The sequence below is a fragment of the Cherax quadricarinatus genome, chromosome 72, assembly GCF_038502225.1.
Source record: "Cherax quadricarinatus isolate ZL_2023a chromosome 72, ASM3850222v1, whole genome shotgun sequence".
In the NCBI taxonomy this organism is placed as follows: Eukaryota; Metazoa; Arthropoda; class Malacostraca; order Decapoda; family Parastacidae; genus Cherax; species Cherax quadricarinatus.
This window is the reverse complement of record NC_091363.1, coordinates 3,358,647-3,378,991: the sequence shown is the minus strand read 5'-3', so window position 1 is coordinate 3,378,991 and position 20,345 is coordinate 3,358,647. Positions and strand designations below refer to the sequence as shown.

The 20,345-nt window shown below is 46.6% G+C and overlaps 1 protein-coding gene across 3 annotated transcripts in view; it reads right to left on the bottom strand.

Moving 5' to 3' along the window:
* LOC128701339 (Matrix metalloproteinase 2) overlaps positions 1-19,849 on the bottom strand; it is a 59,184-nt gene extending 39,335 nt beyond the window's left edge. Inside the window, exons 1-3 of one of the 3 annotated variants that reach the window (XM_053795016.2) lie at positions 19,712-19,849; positions 1,425-1,701; positions 643-795 (exon numbers count right to left, since the gene is read on the bottom strand). In XM_053795016.2, the coding sequence (XP_053650991.2) occupies positions 643-795; positions 1,425-1,694 (423 nt within the window). In that variant the 5' untranslated portion in view covers positions 1,695-1,701; positions 19,712-19,849. Of the gene's footprint in view, positions 1-642; positions 796-1,424; positions 1,702-3,238; positions 3,340-3,399; positions 3,656-19,711 lie in introns of those variants that run through there. The other 2 variants (XM_053795015.2, XM_053795017.2) reach the window with 2 other exon arrangements.
* Positions 19,850-20,345: the final 496 nt, after the last annotated feature.

Below are 20,345 nucleotides of genomic sequence, written 5' to 3'. Positions count from 1 at the left end.
ATAAAGAAACTAGAGAAAGTGCAAAGGTTGGCAACAAGACTAGTCCCAGAGCTAAGAGGTATGTCCTACGAGGAGAATTTAAGAGAAATCGACCTGACGACACTGGAGGACAGGAGAGATAGGGAGGACATGATAACGACATACAAAATTCTGAGAGGAATTGACAAGGTGGACAAAGACAGGATGTTCCAGAGATGGGACACAGCAACAAGGGGACACAGTTGGAAGTTGAAGACACAGATGAATCACAGGGATGTTAGGAAGTATTTCTTCTGCCACAGAGTAGTCAGTAAGTGGAATAGTTTGGGAAGCGATGTAGTGGAGGCAGGATCCATACATAGCTTTAAGCAGAGGTATGATAAAGCTCACGGTTCAGAGAGAGTGACCTAGTAGTGGCCAGTGAAGAGGCGGGGTCAGGAGCTATGAATCGACCCCTGCAACCACAATTAGGTGAGTACACCTAGTTGAGTACACACACACACACACACACACACACACACACACACACACACACACACACACACACACACTCGGGACCGTCCACAGGATCGGCTTGACAATAAACTAGCCAATTCGGTGACAAAACCTACAAATCTAATCTCTGGCTCACTCTCTCACTCTCTCACTCTCTCACTCTCTCACCTGCAGAGTAGCGTTATCGATGACTCCCGTCTGTGGTATGTTACCAAACTTCTGGACTCTGATGATATCCTTTTCCAGCGAGCGAGTGTCGAAGTAGGAGGCGGCGTTGATGTCTTCCTTAGGCAAGTAACCGAACTTCTGCATGAACCTCATCTGTCAACACCACCACACTATCAATATCATTTTCTTTTCACATATAGATAAAAAAAAAAGGTTAGTTTATAAATTAATTAAAAAATTATTCGATGACCTTTTCGTACTTTAATTTCGAAAAATAATGAAATGTTTTAAATGCGTTAAGACAGACTTCAAAAATTGAGTTTTTGTGAATCAGAGACGTTGGCCGAATTATCAGTGACACTGTGAAGGAGGGTTAAAATTCCCTCAGTTTTCCCTCCCCTCTTTCCCCTTCCCTCTTGAAGGGGTAGGGGGAGGATTCCTTCATGCTTGAGAGGGAAGGGAGAGGGTTTGCCTTTTTTCCTTTGAAGGCATTAGAGCTCTAATTCCTCGGATCAAGTTCCCCCAGGTGCTGCATGACCACGGTTCGACCCCTTCGTTCAACTTTCCCTTCACCCGAACACATTTTTTATTACAAATTAGACTTTATTAATAATGATCAATAATGATAATAATGTTAATCCTCGTCTAAATGGTCAGAACATTAATATAATTAATATAACAATGATTAATAATGTAATACTCTTCTCGACAGTCATAATTATAACAGCAGTATTCACAGCTATAACACAGCAGTATTCACAGCTATAACAGCAGTTACTTACAGCTAGCACCTGTACTTTTGACACTGGTTCTGGAGTTGAGAAGTTGAAATCAGACGAGGGTGTGATAGGGGCGTGTGCGGGCGTGGACGTGGAACTGTCGGAATACGGGTCGTCACGAATGTGGTTAACGTTGCTAGCGTTGGAGTCTGCCTTCCTCCTGTAGATGGGTGAGAGGGGAGTGTGAAGGACACCAGCAGGAGCGGCCCACACTGCAGGAGGCAGCACCAGCAGCACCAGTGCTGCCCTCACACTTGGTGACACACCCATCATTGTGTACCTGGTGCCACACACGAAAGAAACTCGTTAAAGACACAACTCCAGACCTGGCACTAGTGGAGTAACTACCCTAGACCTGGCACTAGTGGAGTAACTACCCTAGACCTGGCACTAGTAGAGTAACTACCCTAGACCTGGCACTAGTAGAGTAACTACCCTAGACCTGGCACTAGTAGAGTAACTACCCTAGACCTGGCACTAGTAGAGTAACTACCCTAGACCTGGCACTAGTGAAGTAACTACCCTAGACCTGGCACTAGTGGAGTAACTACCCTAGACCTGGCACTAGTAGAGTAACTACCCTAGACCTGGCACTAGTAGAGTAACTACCCTAGACCTGGCACTAGTAGAGTAACTACCCTAGACCTGGCACTAGTGAAGTAACTACCCTAGACCTGGCACTAGTGGAGTAACTACCCTAGACCTGGCACTAGTAGAGTAACTACCCTAGACCTGGCACTAGTGGAGTAACTACCCTAGACCTGGCACTAGTGGAGTAACTACCCTAGACCTGGCACTAGTAGAGTAACTACCCTAGACCTGGCACTAGTGGAGTAACTACCCTAGACCTGGCACTAGTGAAGTAACTACCCTAGACCTGGCACTAGTGGAGTAACTACCCTAGACCTGGCACTAGTAGAGTAACTACCCTAGACCTGGCACTAGTAGAGTAACTACCCTAGACCTGGCACTAGTAGAGTAACTACCCTAGACCTGGCACTAGTGAAGTAACTACCCTAGACCTGGCACTAGTGGAGTAACTACCCTAGACCTGGCGCTAGAGAACACTGAATTAAGAAATAGTCAGATGTTAGAATCAGACGTTTCGTGGCAACCACATCTGACAATCACATAATATATAATGCTGTATTAATAACATAAATTTCACCCGTCTTGAGTCTCAATTATAAGTGAACATTGTCTTGAGTCAAGGAGAGCAAACTTGTCTGCCACAGGGTCTTGCAAGATGCACTCTTGACTCATAACCATCTGCAGGAAGAGGCACTGTACCCACGACAGTCACAAGGTCTTGCAAGAGGCACCACTATACACATGACAGTCACAAGGTCTTGCAAGAGGCACCACTGTACCCATGACAGTCACAAAGTCTTGCAAGAGGCACCACTGTACACATGACAGTCACAAGGTCTTGCAAGAGGCACCACTGTACACATGACAGTCACAAGGTCTTGCAAGAGGCACCACTGTACCCATGACAGTCACAAGGTCTTGCAAGAGGCACCACTGTACCCATGACAGTCACAAGGTCTTGCAAGAGGCACCACTGTACCCATGACAGTCACAAGGTCTTGCAAGAGGCACCACTGTACACATGACAGTCACAAGGTCTTGCAAGAGGCACCACTGTACCCATGACAGTCACAAGGTCTTGCAAGAGGCATCACTGTACCTATGACAATCACAAGGTCGTACAAGAGGCACCACTGTACCCATGACAGTAACAAGGTCGTGCATGGATACACTTAATACATCACAATGCGAGAACATTCCGTGCACAAGGGCGGACCCTCACGCACCTCCCTTCCAGCGTCAGCCAAACATTATCTACTTTCAGTAATGTTCAGTACACAAGACTTAAACTGCTGCACTTCACTGTGAAGAAGCAGGACTTAGAGAAAGAGAGAGAGAGAGAGAGAGAGAGAGAGAGAGAGAGAGATGACGAGGGAGATTGGGCTACCCGTGGTGTTGATATCCCAGCCTCAACTCTGAGGAGGTTCTCTTTCTCTCGCCCTGAGATGGGACATCACGTCTGCTGCAACCTTGGTAGGAGGATTCTGATTTGATTGGGTTTGGCGACCCTCCTTAACCAGCACTCTCATGCAGCAGTAGTAGTAGCAGTAGCAATAGTAGCAGTAGCAGTAGCAGAAGTAGCAGTAGTAGCAGCAGCAGCAGCCCTGGGCACCACACTACGCTACTACCACTAACACACTCCCTCCCACACTGATGTTGAATCAACCACAGCTGACCCCCGCAATTTATCCCGAGAGAGAGAGAGAGAGAGAGAGAGAGAGAGAGAGAGAGAGATTGACATAATAACCTTGTTGAGCTCGTTAAGTTCAAGAGAGAGACCGTCCAGAGGGTCAGGGGCTCTAGTGGCGAAGATGGTGGTGGCGAAGATGGTGGTGGCGAAGATGGTGGAGGCGAAGATGGTGGTGGCGAAGATGGTGGTGGCGAAGATGGTGGTGGTGGTGGCGAAGATGGTGGTGGTGGTGGCGAAGATGGTGGTGGCGAAGATGGTGATGGTGGTGGCGAAGATGGTGATGGTGGTGGCGAAGATGGTGATGGTGGTGGCGAAGATGGTGGTGGCGAAGATGGTGGTGGCGAAGATGGTGATGGTGGTGGTTAAGATGGTGGTGGTTAAGATGGTGGTGGTTAAGATGGTGGTGGTTAAGATGGTGGTGGTTAAGATGGTGGTGGTTAAGATGGTGGTGGTTAAGATGGTGGTGGTTAAGATGGTGGTGGTTAAGATGGTGGTGGTTAAGATGGTGGTGGTTAAGATGGTGGTGGTTAAGATGGTGGTGGTTAAGATGGTGGTGGTTAAGATGGTGGTGGTTAAGATGGTGGTGGTTAAGATGGTGGTGGTTAAGATGGTGGTGGTTAAGATGGTGGTGGTTAAGATGGTGGTGGTTAAGATGGTGGTGGTTAAGATGGTGGTGGTTAAGATGGTGGTGGTTAAGATGGTGGTGGTTAAGATGGTGGTGGTTAAGATGGTGGTGGTTAAGATGGTGGTGGTTAAGATGGTGGTGGCGAAGGTGTTACAAGCCACAGTTTACAACATGAACACTAACAACAATAACAAACAATAAGTGTTGCCAACAGTATTATCAGATAGACACAAGGTAACTAAATAATCTTTGGCACCACTGTTTACTCAGTGTTGTACACGTGTTTTGGTGTGTGTGTGTGTGTGTGTGTGTGTGTGTGTGTGTGTGTGTGTGTGTGTGTGTGTGTGTGTGTGTGTGTGTGTGTGTGTGTGTGTATACTCAACCACTGTACACTGTCAGTGTAACAACAGTCAAGTGGATCATGTTTGTGTGTCAAGAGGTGCCTCGACACTGAGTGACGTCACAACTTACTTGACCCCCTAACTCGTGTGTTGGGCCCACCCCGCCCACTCCTGCCCACCCCGCCCACTCCTGCCCTCAGCCATGAGAATAGGGAGGTCAGTCCCTCAGCCATGAGAATAGGGAGGTCAGTCCCTCAGCCATAAGAATAGGGAAGTCAGTCCCTCAGCCATGAAAGTAGGGAAGTCAGTCCCTCAGCCATGATGGTAGGGGGGTCAGTCCCTGAGCCTTGAGACAGGAGAGTTCAACACCTCTATACCATCAGTGGCAAGCGCAGGAAATGCCTCCTAACTGTCTGCTGCCAACATTTACTTCCGGACTTGACTGTACTGTCACCATCATCCTCACAATCTCTCATCATTGTTTCATTATTACACTGCACTTTAGTCTTGTTGCTTAGTTATGGCCGTTTAAATTAGTAAAGCTTTTATCTTAATTAGGTTAGTTTAGGTTCGTCAGGAAACAGGAGAAGTGTTTCCTGACGCGGGTCTTAGTCATATAATGACCCACAGCTGGAGCTTTTGGTCATCTGACCGACGCCTTCCACTGGCTTACCCCTCCACCACTTGAAAAATTATGGTTCTAATTATAACTATTAAGTTACATGAAGTATATTATCGTCAGTGATCTTGAATGACTCGTTCATTAAGGACACTTGTCTGATACACTCCCTCCCTCATGTCCTTAAATCATTGTGTCATCCACTCTGTGTTCTCTCTTCTTTATCTCTGCGTCATTCTCTTATGTCTCTCCCTCGTGGCTTCCTTTGTATGAATTTGCTTTTCTTTGTCTGTGTTTTTTTTGGCCCAGTGTGTGAGTCAAGCTTTTTGAAGGTCGTGTGGGTGCCCACTCTTTGTTGACACTCTCACTAGGTACGTTTCACTGTCCCAACCGTTATACACCTTATATATATATATATATATATATATATATATATATATATATATATATATATATATATATATATATATATATATATATATATATATATATATATATATAATGTTACATCTATCTTAACAATGGAGGTACTTTGGTGCAGTTGATGCAGTACCTCTGTAATCTGTAAATACCTTTGTAACTTGTCACGATTGTGACCATTTCTACCTGGAGTTCATGACCTTTGTAACTATTTCAGCTATCATAACTTTGGGGTACAGTCCCTGGACCCATTATGTACCTCTGTAATCTTTTGACTACCATCCACAGGATGGGTATGGTGGGCATAATAAACATATTGAACAAACTAACTGATGCAGGAGTATACCTGGGGAGAAGTATACCTGGAGAGGATTTCGGGGATCAACGCCCCGGCGACGCGGACTGAGACCAGACCCGGTTGATGACTCGTTTGCTTACTGTGCGTTAATAAACAGAGTGTTGATGCTGTAGCCTTTCTGAAATTTCAGTGTTAATTCTTACGTTGAGGTGGAAGATGGAGTTGAAGATGTGAGTAGAGGTTAAGTATTTGTGTTCATGTTCGGTTGTGCTTATATGAGGAACGACACCAAGGTTATACTCTGGTGAGTGAGACGACACTGAGGTTATACTCTGGTGAGTGAGACGACACTGAGGTTATACTCTGGTGAGTGAGACGACACCGAGGTTATACTCTGGTGAGTGAGACGACACCGAGGTTATACTCTGGTGAGTGAGACGACACCAAGGTTATACTCTGGTGAGTGAGACGACACCGAGGTTATACTCTGGTGAGTGAGACGACACCAAGGTTATACTCTGGTGAGTGAGACGACACCAAGGTTATACTCTGGTGAGTGAGACGACACCGAGGTTATACTCTGGTGAGTGAGACGACACCAAGGTTATACTCTGGTGAGTGAGACGACACTGAGGTTATACTCTGGTGAGTGAGACGACACCGAGGTTATACTCTGGTGAGTGAGACGACACCAAGGTTATACTCTGGTGAGTGAGACGACACTGAGGTTATACTCTGGTGAGTGAGACGACACCAAGGTTATACTCTGGTGAGTGAGACGACACTGAGGTTATACTCTGGTGAGTGAGACGACACCGAGGTTATACTCTGGTGAGTGAGACGACACCAAGGTTATACTCTGGTGAGTGAGACGACACCAAGGTTATACTCTGGTGAGTGAGACGACACTGAGGTTATACTCTGGTGAGTGAGACGACACCGAGGTTATACTCTGGTGAGTGAGACGACACTGAGGTTATACTCTGGTGAGTGAGACGACACCGAGGTTATACTCTGGTGAGTGAGACGACACCAAGGTTATACTCTGGTGAGTGAGACGACACCAAGGTTATACTCTGGTGAGTGAGACGACACCAAGGTTATACTCTGGTGAGTGAGACGACACCAAGGTTATACTCTGGTGAGTGAGACGACACCAAGGTTATACTCTGGTGAGTGAGACGACACCAAGGTTATACTCTGGTGAGTGAGACGACACCAAGGTTATACTCTGGTGAGTGAGACGACACCAAGGTTATACTCTGGTGAGTGAGACGACATCGAGGTTATACTCTGGTGAGTGAGACGACACCAAGGTTATACTCTGGTGAGTGAGACGACACCAAGGTTATACTCTGGTGAGTGAGACGACACCAAGGTTATACTCTGGTGAGTGAGACGACACTGAGGTTATACTCTGGTGAGTGAGACGACACCAAGGTTATACTCTGGTGAGTGAGACGACACCAAGGTTATACTCTGGTGAGTGAGACGACACTGAGGTTATACTCTGGTGAGTGAGACGACACCAAGGTTATGAGACGACACCAAGGTTATACTCTGGTGAGTGAGACGACACCAAGGTTATACTCTGGTGAATGAGACGACACCAAGGTTATACTCTGGTGAGTGAGACGACACTGAGGTTATACTCTGGACTGAACACATCGACTCCAGGTGTACTTAGCTCAGTGGTGACGTGTACTTAGCTCAGTGGTGACGTGTACTTAGCAGTGGTGACGTGTACTTAGTTCAGTGGTGACGTGTACTTAGCTCAGTGGTGACGTGTACTTAGCTCTGTGAAGACCTGTTTGTGTGCTCTTGAGTGGTGACCTGTACTTTGATTGCTGACCTGTACTTAACTCTGTGAAGAAGTGTCTTGTTTGCTCCCGTGGACTGAACCAAGATGCCCTCCATCGAGCAACTTTACCAGCAACTTAAGGAAGAATTGAGGGCAGCGAAGATGGAGATACGGCGACTGACCGAAGAAAACAAGAGGATTCGTAGTAGTCCTCCTGTTTCGAGTCCTCAGGTCAAGAAGGGATCGTGGTCAGTGGCTGGACAGCAGGGGACGACGAAGTTGACGATCAAGAAGACGAATCGAAAGCCAGAAACGATGAAGAAGAAAGAGACTGCTGTGGAAACTCCCGTGGAAACCTCCAACGCATTCTCGGTGCTACCCGACGAATGTGAGTCTACTACTGGGATCGTCACGACGAACGACAACAAGGAAGGTAAGAATATTGTTGTTGTTGGGGATAGCCAGGTTAGATACATGGATAGGGCATTCTGCTTGAAGGACAGGAGTAGGAGACAAAGGGTATGCTTTCCTGGGGCTGGGATGGAGGACATTGTTAGCCGGCTTGACAACATCATGAACGGTAATGGGATCAATCCTATTATTTGCCTCAGTGCTGGAGGCAATGATGTTGGCAAGCGTAGAAGTGAGGATTTAGTTAGAAAGTTCAGGACAGCTATAGACATGATTAGGAAGAAGGGGGGGCGCCCTGTTATATGTGGCATTTTGCCAAGAAGAGGTGTTGGTAATGAATGGTTGTCCAGAGCAATTGGTATTAATTGTTGGCTGGATAAACACTGTAAGGATAATGCAGTACCATTCATTGACAACTGGGACAACTTCTATGGCCGAAATGACATGTATGCCAGGGATGGGGTTCACTTATCCAGGGCAGGTGTGGGTTTTCTTGCTAACTCAGTTGAGGGGGTTGTTAGGACTTTAAACTAGGATTAGTTAGAGGTATGGGTTTTTGCAGGAAAACTGTGAAGTCGCAGGGTAGTAATATGAGTACTAGGAGAACTAGTAATAGGCAAAATGAGGTGGATATTGGAAAGCCAGTGGCACTAATTGACAAGGACAGTAATAGGTTTAGTGGAATAATAGAAAAAAGCAGGAAGGGTAAAGAGAGAGGAGGGTCATTAAAAGTTTATTACACAAATAGTCGCAGTGCTAGGAATAAGATGGGCGAGTTGAGACTAGTTGCTAGTGCAGGTAACATAGATGTATTTGCCATTACTGAGACGTGGTTTAATTCAAAAAGTCGGGACATGCCTGCAGAATGTCACATTCAGGGTTTTAAATTGTTCCAAGTAGATAGAAGTATCGGGAAGGGGGGTGGGGTGGCATTGTATGTCCGAGATCGCTTGAACTGTTGCATAAAAACGGGTATTAAGTCTGAAGTAACACATACAGAGTCTGTTTGGATAGAATTTTCAGAGGGGCATGAAAAATTAATTTTAGGTGTGATATACCGTCCCCCAAACTTAGATAGGGACCAAGGGAGACTACTATGGGAGGAAATTGTTAGGGCCACAAGGCACGATAATGTAGTAATTCTAGGAGACTTTAACTTTAGTCATATTGATTGGAATTTCTTGACTGGGAATTTAGAATCATACGATTTCTTAGAAGTAGTTCAGGATTGTTTTTTGAAGCAGTTTGTGACAGAACCTACAAGGGGAAATAACCTGCTTGACTTAGTTCTGGCAAACAATGAATCCCTTGTTAATAATTTAGAAGTTTCAGAGGAACTGGGTGCTAGCGACCACAAATCAATTACATGTAGAATTGAATGGAAGTATGATAGTAGGGATAACTCAGTAACAGTCCCAGATTTTCGCTTAGCAGATTACGATGGGCTTAGAGAACACTTATCATCTGTTGACTGGGGTAACGAAGAGAGCTATCAATATGACAGTTTTCTGAACACAATACATGCTGCTCAAAGAACGTTTATCCCTTATAAGGAAATTAGATCAAATAGAAATGACCCTAAATGGATGAATAATAGGCTGAAATATCTACTAGGGCATAAGAAAGGAATTTATAGGCGTATCAAAAGAGGCGAGGGTCATCTTATGAATCAGTATATTGACATTAAGAGGGACATTAAAAAGGGGATAAGAAAAGCTAAAAGGGACTATGAAATTAAAGTTGCTAGGGATTCTAAAACTAATCCAAAAAGTTTTTTCCAGGTATATAGAACAAAAGTCAGAGATAAGATAGGTCCCCTTAAAAATAACTATGGGCATCTTACTGACAAAGAGAATGAAATGTGCTCGATTTTAAATAATTATTTTCTCTCGGTTTTTACACAGGAAGATACTAATAATATTCCGGTAATTAATTTTTATAGTGGATCAGAAGAAGATAAATTATGTAACATCATAGTCACTAGTGAAATGGTTGTGAAGCAGATAGACCGACTGAAGCAAAATAAGTCGCCGGGTCCTGATGAGGTTTTTTCAAGGGTTCTTAAGGAATGCAAAATGGAAGTCTGTGAACCATTAACTAATATTTTTAATTTATCTCTTCAAACAGGTGTAGTGTCTGATATGTGGAAGATGGCTAATGTAATTCCTATTTTTAAAACAGGGGACAAGTCGTTACCGTCAAATTACCGCCCAATAAGCCTGACCTCAATTGTAGGCAAGTTGCTAGAGTCAATTATAGCTGAGATTATAAGAAGCCATCTCGATAAGCATAGCTTGATTAATGATACTCAGCATGGATTCACAAGAGGCCGGTCTTGTCTAACTAATTTATTAACTTTCTTCAGTAAAGCTTTTGAGGCTGTTGACCACGATAAAGAATTTGATATTGTTTACTTAGATTTTAGTAAGGCATTTGATAGAGTTCCGCACCAAAGACTGTTGAAGAAAGTAGCAGCTCATGGCATTGGGGGAAGGGTGCTCTCGTGGATCGAGTCATGGCTCACAGACAGGAAGCAGAGAGTGTCCATAAATGGGGTTAAATCCGAGTGGGGATCAGTAACAAGTGGCGTTCCACAGGGATCAGTCTTGGGCCCGTTGTTGTTTATAATATATATCAATGATCTTGATGAAGGAATTGCTAGTGATATGAGCAAATTCGCCGATGACACGAAGATAGGTAGGATAATTGATTCAAACGTAGATGTTAGGGAACTTCAGGAGGATTTAGACAAACTCTACTCTTGGTCAGAAAAGTGGCAGATGCAGTTCAATGTAGATAAATGCAAGGTTCTGAAGCTCGGGAGTGCCCATAACCCTAGCACTTATAAGTTAAATAATGTAGAACTTAGCCATACAGATTGCGAAAAGGACTTGGGGGTTATGGTAAGCAGCAACCTTAAACCAAGACAGCAATGCCTAAGCGTACGTAATAAGGCAAATAGATTACTGGGATTTATATCAAGAAGTGTAAGCAACAGAAGTCCAGAGGTCATACTGCAGCTTTATACATCATTAGTAAGGCCTCACCTAGATTATGCAGCTCAATTCTGGTCTCCATATTACAGAATGGACATAAATTCGTTAGAAAACATTCAGCGTAGGATGACTAAATTAATACATAGCATTAGAAATCTTCCTTATGAAGAAAGATTGAAGACTCTTAAGTTACATTCACTTGTTAGACGAAGAATGAGGGGAGACCTGATCGAAGTGTATAAGTGGAAGATAGGTATTAATAAAGGGGATATTAACAAGGTCTTGAGGATATCTCTCCAAGAGAGAACCCGCAGTAATGGATTTAAATTAGATAAGTTTAGATTTAGAAAGGACATAGGAAAGTATTGGTTTGGAAATAGGGTAGTTGATGAGTGGAACAGTCTACCTAGTTGGGTTATTGAGGCTAGGACTTTGGGTAGTTTCAAATTTAGGTTGGATAAGTACATGAGTGGGAGGGGTTGGATTTGAGTGGGACTTGCACATCGGAGCTTGTTTCTTGGGTGGCATTGAAAATTGGGTTGGGCAAATGTTTTGTTAGTGGTATGAATTGTAAAGGACCTGCCTAGTATGGGCCAACAGGCCTTCTGCAGTGTTCCTCCTTTCTTATGTTCTTATGTTCTTATGAGTGAGACGACACCGAGGTTATACTCTGGTGAGTGAGACGGCACCGAGGTTATACTCTGGTGAGTGAGACGACACCAAGGTTATACTCTGTTGAGTGAGACGACACCGAGGTTATACTCGGGTGAGCGAGACGACACTGAGGTTATACTCTGGTGAGTGAGACGACACTGAGGTTATACTCTGGTGAGTGAGACGACACCAAGGTTATACTCTGGTGAGTGAGACGACACCAAGGTTATACTCTGGTGAGTGAGACGACCCCGAGGTTATACTCTGGTGAGTGAGACGACACCAAGGTTATACTCTGGTGAGTGAGACGACACTGAGGTTATACTCTGGTGAGTGAGACGACACCGAGGTTATACTCTGGTGAGTGAGACGACACCGAGGTTATACTCTGGTGAGTGAGACGACCCCGAGGTTATACTCTGGTGAGTGAGACGACCCCGAGGTTATACTCTGGTGAGTGAGACGACACCAAGGTTATACTCTGGTGAGTGAGACGACCCCGAGGTTATACTCTGGTGAGTGAGACGACACTGAGGTTATACTCTGGTGAGTGAGACAACACCGAGGTTATACTCTGGTGAGTGAGACGACACTGAGGTTATACTCTGGTGAGTAAGACGACACCAAGGTTATACTCTGGTGAGTGAGACGACACCGAGGTTATACTCTGGTGAGTGAGACGACACCAAGGTTATACTCTGGTGAGTGAGACGACACCGAGGTTATACTCTGGTGAGTGAAACGACTCTGAGGTTATACTCTGGTGAGTGAGACGACACTGAGGTTATACTCTGGTGAGTGAGACGACACCAAGGTTATACTCTGGTGAGTGAGACGACACTGAGGTTATACTCTGGTGAGTGAGACGACACTGAGGTTATACTCTGGTGAGTGAGACGACACCAAGGTTATACTCTGGTGAGTGAGACGACACTGAGGTTATACTCTGGTGAGTGAGACGACACCAAGGTTATACTCTGGTGAGGGAGACGACACCAAGGTTATACTCTGGTGAGTGAGACGACACCAAGGTTATACTCTGGTGAGTGAGACGACACCGAGGTTATACTCTGGTGAGTGAGACGACACCAAGGTTATACTCTGGTGAGTGAGACGACACCAAGGTTATACTCTGGTGAGTGAGACGACACCAAGGTTATACTCTGGTGAGTGAAGCGACACCAAGGTTATACTCTGGTGAGTGAGACGACACCAAGGTTATACTCTGGTGAGTGAGACGACACCAAGGTTATACTCTGGTGAGTGAGACGACACTGAGGTTATACTCTGGTGAGTGAGACGACACCAAGGTTATACTCTGGTGAGTGAGACGACACCAAGGTTATACTCTGGTGAGTGAGACGACACTGAGGTTATAATCTGGTGAGTGAGACGACACCAAGGTTATACTCTGGTGAGTGAGACGACACTGAGGTTATACTCTGGTGAGTGAGACGACACTGAGGTTATACTCTGGTGAGTGAGACGACACCGAGGTTATACTCTGGTGAGTGAGACGACACTGAGGTTATACTCTGGTGAGTGAGACGACACTGAGGTTATACTCTGGTGAGTGAGACGACACCGAGGTTATACTCTGGTGAGTGAGACGACACCGAGGTTATACTCTGGTGAGTGAGACGACACCAAGGTTATACTCTGGTGAGTGAGACGACACTGAGGTTATACTCTGGTGAGTGAGACGACACCAAGGTTATACTCTGGTGAGGGAGACGACACCAAGGTTATACTCTGGTGAGTGAGACGACACCAAGGTTATACTCTGGTGAGTGAGACGACACCGAGGTTATACTCTGGTGAGTGAGACGACACCAAGGTTATACTCTGGTGAGTGAGACGACACCAAGGTTATACTCTGGTGAGTGAGACGACACCAAGGTTATACTCTGGTGAGGGAGACGACACCTGAGGTTATACTCTGGTGAGTGAGACGACACCAGAGGTTATACTCTGGTGAGTGAGACGACACCGAGGTTATACTCTGGTGAGTGAGACGACACTGGTGATTGAGACGAAACAGAGGTTATACTCTGGTGAGTGAGACGACACTGAGACGACACCGAGGTTATACTCTGGTGAGTGAGACGACACCGAGGTTATACTCTGGTGAGTGAGACGACACCGAGGTTATACTCTGGTGAGTGAGACGACACTGGTGAGTGAGACGACACCGAGGTTATACTCTGGTGAGTGAGACGACACTGAGGTTATACTCTGGTGAGTGAGACGACACTGAGGTTATACTCTGGTGAGTGAGACGACACTCTGGTGAGTGAGATGAGGTTATACTCTGGTGAGTGAGACGACACCAAGGTTATACTCTGGTGAGTGAGACGACACCGAGGTTATACTCTGGTGAGTGAGACGACACTGAGGTTATACTCTGGTGAGTGAGACGACACCGAGGTTATACTCTGGTGAGTGAGACGACACTGAGGTTATACTCTGGTGAGTGAGACGACACTGAGGTTATACTCTGGTGAGTGAGACGACACCGAGGTTATACTCTGGTGAGTGAGACGACACCGAGGTTATACTCTGGTGAGTGAGACGACACTGAGGTTATACTCTGGTGAGTGAGACGACACTGAGGTTATACTCTGGTGAGTGAGACGACACCAAGGTTATACTCTGGTGAGTGAGACGACACCGAGGTTATACTCTGGTGAGTGAGACGACACCAAGGTTATACTCTGGTGAGTGAGACGACACCGAGGTTATACTCTGGTGAGTGAGACGACACTGAGGTTATACTCTGGTGAGTGAGACGACACCGAGGTTATACTCTGGTGAGTGAGACGACACCAAGGTTATACTCTGGTGAGTGAGACGACACCGAGGTTATACTCTGGTGAGTGAGACGACACAGAGGTTATACTCTGGTGAGTGAGACGACACCGAGGTTATACTCTGGTGTGTGAGACGACACTGAGGTTATACTCTGGTGAGTGAGACGACACCGAGGTTATACTCTGGTGAGTGAGACGACACCGAGGTTATACTCTGGTGAGTGAGACGACACTGAGGTTATACTCTGGTGAGTGAGACGACACCAAGGTTATACTCTGGTGAGTGAGACGACACTGAGGTTTTACTCTGGTGAGTGAGACGACACCAAGGTTATACTCTGGTGAGTGAGACGACACCAAGGTTATACTCTGGTGAGTGAGACGACACTGAGGTTATACTCTGGTGAGTGAGACGACACCGAGGTTATACTCTGGTGTGTGAGACGACACTGAGGTTATACTCTGGTGAGTGAGACGACACCGAGGTTATACTCTGGTGAGTGAGACGACACCGAGGTTATACTCTGGTGAGTGAGACGACACTGAGGTTATACTCTGGTGAGTGAGACGACACCAAGGTTATACTCTGGTGAGTGAGACGACACTGAGGTTATACTCTGGTGAGTGAGACGACACCAAGGTTATACTCTGGTGAGTGAGACGACACCAAGGTTATACTCTGGTGAGTGAGACGACACTGAGGTTATACTCTGGTGAGTGAGACGACACCGAGGTTATACTCTGGTGAGTGAGACGACACTGAGGTTATACTCTGGTGAGTGAGACGACACCGAGGTTATACTCTGGTGAGTGAGACGACACTGAGGTTATACTCTGGTGAGTGAGACGACACTGAGGTTATACTCTGGTGAGTGAGACGACACTGAGGTTATACTCTGGTGAGTGAGACGACACCGAGGTTATACTCTGGTGAGTGAGACGACACCAAGGTTATACTCTGGTGAGTGAGACGACACCAAGGTTATACTCTGGTGAGTGAGACGACACCAAGGTTATACTCTGGTGAGTGAGACGACACCGAGGTTATACTCTGGTGAGTGAGACGACACCAAGGTTATACTCTGGTGAGTGAGACGACACCAAGGTTATACTCTGGTGAGTGAGACGACACTGAGGTTATACTCTGGTGAGTGAGACGACACCAAGGTTATACTCTGGTGAGTGAGACGACACCAAGGTTATACTCTGGTGAGTGAGACGACACTGAGGTTATACTCTGGTGAGTGAGACGACACCGAGGTTATACTCTGGTGAGTGAGACGACACTGAGGTTATACTCTGGTGAGTGAGACGACACCGAGGTTATACTCTGGTGAGTGAGACGACACTGAGGTTATACTCTGGTGAGTGAGACGACACTGAGGTTATACTCTGGTGAGTGAGACGACACTGAGGTTATACTCTGGTGAGTGAGACGACACCGAGGTTATACTCTGGTGAGTGAGACGACACCAAGGTTATACTCTGGTGAGTGAGACGACACCAAGGTTATACTCTGGTGAGTGAGACGACACCAAGGTTATACTCTGGTGAGTGAGACGACACCGAGGTTATACTCTGGTGAGTGAGACGACACCAAGGTTATACTCTGGTGAGTGAGACGACACCAAGGTTATACTCTGGTGAGTGAGACGACACCAAGGTTATACTCTGGTGAGTGAGACGACACCAAGGTTATACTCTGGTGAGTGAGACGACACCAAGGTTATACTCTGGTGAGTGAGACGACACCAAGGTTATACTCTGGTGAGTGGATGAGAGGTCATCTAGACTGACCTAAATAAGGATGTCAGTGCGGCAGTGCGTTGCAGCACACTTCTAACTCAGTACTTCAACCCAGGTTGATGATTAAGACACATGTACAACAGTTGGAGGAGCACTACAACAGGCCTACTGACCCACACAAGATTCTTATCAAAAATCACTCGTTCCAGTTTCTGTTAATCACTTTTCCTGAAGTTAACCAAGAATTTACTCTAAGGCCTCGGGTGCTGATCAGATCCAGAAAGTTAACTCTTTTTTTTTCACTACGAAGAAATCTGTCTAGTGTCTCTTCGACTCCGCTATCTCAGTTTACATTTGGGACTTCTTGCTGACCCTGTTGCAGGTACTGTAAGACATCGTCTGTGAGCCTTTGTGTGTGTGTGTGTGTGTGTGTGTGTGTGTGTGTGTGTGTGTGTGTATAGAGCTAGAGTGAGGGGTCTGGGAACTCCATCATCAAGGCAAGAAGCTCCTCACGTTACGACTCTCCTCTTTCTCTCTCTCTCTCTCTCTCTCTCTCTCTCTCTCTCTCTCTCTCTCTCTCTCTCTCTCTCTCTCTCTCTCTCTCTCTCTCTCTCTCTCTCTCTCTCTCTCTCTCTCTTCTGTCTTTCCCTCTCTACACCCATTTTCCCTATCCCTCAATCTCCCTCCCTGTTTCCTTTTCAAATCCCTCTATCACCTCCTCCCTTCTCCCCTTGTTCCCTTAATCATCTTTCATTCGTTTAACTCCTTCGTCTCTCTCTCTGTCTCTCTCTGTCTGTCTGTCTGTCTGTCTCTCTCTCTCTCTCTCTCTCTCTCTCTGCTGAGCACTGGGTCAGAGAAGGTTCCGGGGAGACTTGATAAAGACATACAAAATACTCTGATTATTGGTGGGTAGAAAGAAGCAGGTTGAGATACGAGGAGCGGAGTCAGGGAGATATAGATGGCTGCTCAGGATGCACATGACCTATAAGGACGTCAGGAAATAATTTTTCAGCCTACGGATGGTCATAAATGCACACACACACACATACACACACACACACACACACACACACACACACACACACACACAGTCTGGCTTAACAGCAGTGTGCATCTCAGGTACTTAGTTGTTGATCTTTAAGGCTAGTGGACACGTCCAGGCTGGTCAGAACTCGTCCAGACTGGTTAGAACACGTCCAGGCTGGTCAGAACGCGTCCAGGACAGTCAAAACACATCCAGGCTGGTTAGAACACGTCCAGTCTTATTAGAGCACGACCAGGTTCGTCAAACACACGTTCAGTGTCCTCGAGACCCATCAGATCTCTTCATAACACATCCTAGCTAAACCCGTAAGGTTTAGCTAGGAGTGAGAGTAAGAGGTGCCAGGGACAGTGTGTGTTGAGCCAGGGGCAGTGTGTGTTGTGCCAGGGGCAGTGTTTGTTGTGCCAGGGGCAGTGTGTGTTGTGCCAGGGGCAGTGTTTGTTGTGCCAGGGGCAGTGTGTGTTGTGCCAGGGGCAGTGTGTGTTGTGCCAGGGGCAGTGTGTGTTGTGCCAGGGGCAGTGTGTGTTGTGCCAAGGGCAGTGTGTGTTGTGCCAGGGGCAGTGTGTGTTGTGCCAGGGGCAGTGTTTGTTGTGCCAGGGGCAGTGTTTGTTGTGCCAGGGGCAGTGTGTGTTGTGCCAGGGGCAGTGTGTGTTGTGCCAGGGGCAGTGTTTGTTGTGCCAGGGGCAGTGTTTGTTGTGCCAGGGGCAGTGTTTGTTATGCCAGGGGCAGTGTTTGTTGTGCCAGGGGCAGTGTTTGTTGTGCCAGGGGCAGTGTGTGTTGTGCCAGGGGCAGTGTTTGTTGTGCCAGGGGCAGTGTGTGTTGTGCCAGGGGCAGTGTTTGTTGTGCCAGGGGCAGTGTGTGTTGTGCCAGGGGCAGTGTTTGTTATGCCAGGGGCAGTGTTTGTTGTGCCAGGGGCAGTGTGTGTTGTGCCAGGGGCAGTGTTTGTTATGCCAGGGGCAGTGTTTGTTGTGCCAGGGGCAGTGTGTGTTGTGCCAGGGGCAGTGTTTGTTGTGCCAGGGGCAGTGTGTGTTGTGCCAGGGGCAGTGTGTGTTGTGCCAGGGGCAGTGTTTGTTGTGCCAGGGGCAGTGTGTGTTGTGCCAGGGGCAGTGTTTGTTGTTCCAGGGGCAGTGTGTGTTGTGCCAGGGGCAGTGTTTGTTATGCCAGGGGCAGTGTTTGTTGTGCCAGGGGCAGTGTGTGTTGTGCCAGGGGCAGTGTTTGTTATGCCAGGGGCAGTGTTTGTTGTGCCAGGGGCAGTGTGTGTTGTGCCAGGGGCAGTGTGTGTTGTGCCAGGGGCAGTGTTTGTTATGCCAGGGGCAGTGTTTGTTGTGCCAGGGGCAGTGTGTGTTGTGCCAGGGGCAGTGTGTGTTGTGCCAGGGGCAGTGTGTGTTGTGCCAGGGGCAGTGTTTGTTGTGCCAGGGGCAGTGTTTGTTGTGCCAGGGGCAGTGTGTGTTGTGCCAGGGGCAGTGTGTGTTGTGCCAGGGGCAGTGTTTGTTGTGTCCTCCCATCACTAAATCTACACTGACAATTTTTAATCTAATAAGATAACACATACTCAGTCACTGGGCTTTTCACTACAGCCGCTGTGAAATTATCTGAAAAAAAAAAATATATTTGAAAAGCCTCATAAGTTTTCCTGTTAAAGGTTGGCAGAAGAAAGGTTTGTCTGGGCCTCGTCCGTGTGAGTGATACCGGGGGACCCCGGTTGCTCACTTTCTCTCTAATTCGGTGCCGGGTGTCGGTATTTTAGGGTAAACCAAGCGCCTGGCAGCCAGTTGTCTGGCGAGATCGGGCGTGTTTTGACGAAATCAAGCGTATTTTGACTAGATCGAGCGTGTTTTGATGAGATCGGACGTGTTTTGACGAAATTAAGCGTATTTTGACGAGATCGAGCGTGTTTTGACGAGATCGGACGTGTTCTGATGCGATCGAACACTTTCTAGACTCGACGGAACACGTCCAGTCTTTTCAAAAATAATTCGTCTCTTTAGAACATATTCAGTCTCGTTAATGTTAATAAAATTAATCAGCTCTGCGTTAGTCCCTTGATGGAGGTGAGGGACGGAGGTCTTGATACAGGTGAGGGAGGGGGGTCTTGATACAGGTGAGGGAGGGGGTCTTGATACCGTTGAAGAGGAGGGACTTGCCCTTCCTTGACGTGAATCCACCCAGTCCCTAGGCTACTGATTTATTCCTTCCCCTGATTAATATAACAAAGTACTTGAGAAAACACACGGAGATTAGATTACTTTTTCACTGTGAAGACGAAGACGTGTTTCAGTGGAGGCGAAGACGTGTTTCAGTGGAGGCGACGAGGTGTATCCATGGAGTTGTTTCCACAGAGGTGAGGATGCGGTGCCGCTGGAGTATGTCCTGAGGTGTTTCCGTGAGGACAGGCAAGCACAACACACACACACATGGAGGATCACTGACCCTCGACAAATGCTGCCGGGGCTTATATACCCCAAGAGAGTGTTCCCCCAGTCCTGGGCCCAGACTAGATGTGCCGCTCCCACCTGCTTGGGTACTCATCAGAACACAAACAAAGGTGGTTCCGGCAGAACAGTGCTCTTTCTCTTGCTAGTCCCAGAACCCCCCCCCCCCCCCAAAAAAAAAAAAGTCACATCCGAAAGAGTTTTTTGTCTTCTCTTTGGAAAAATTCCCGTGGTAGTCCCAGGAGCTTCTGTGAATCAGACCAAGACAAAATCAAATTCTCGTGTTTGTTAAGTAAGAACTATGAATCAGACCAACACAACATCAGTCTCGCGTTTCTGTTAGATTAATATAAAACTATTGAAAAGGAATATGATTCTGCTCTTCACTTTATCAAATTCAACCTCACTAATTTTTTTCTCGTAACTCACGAAATCATCATAACACTGG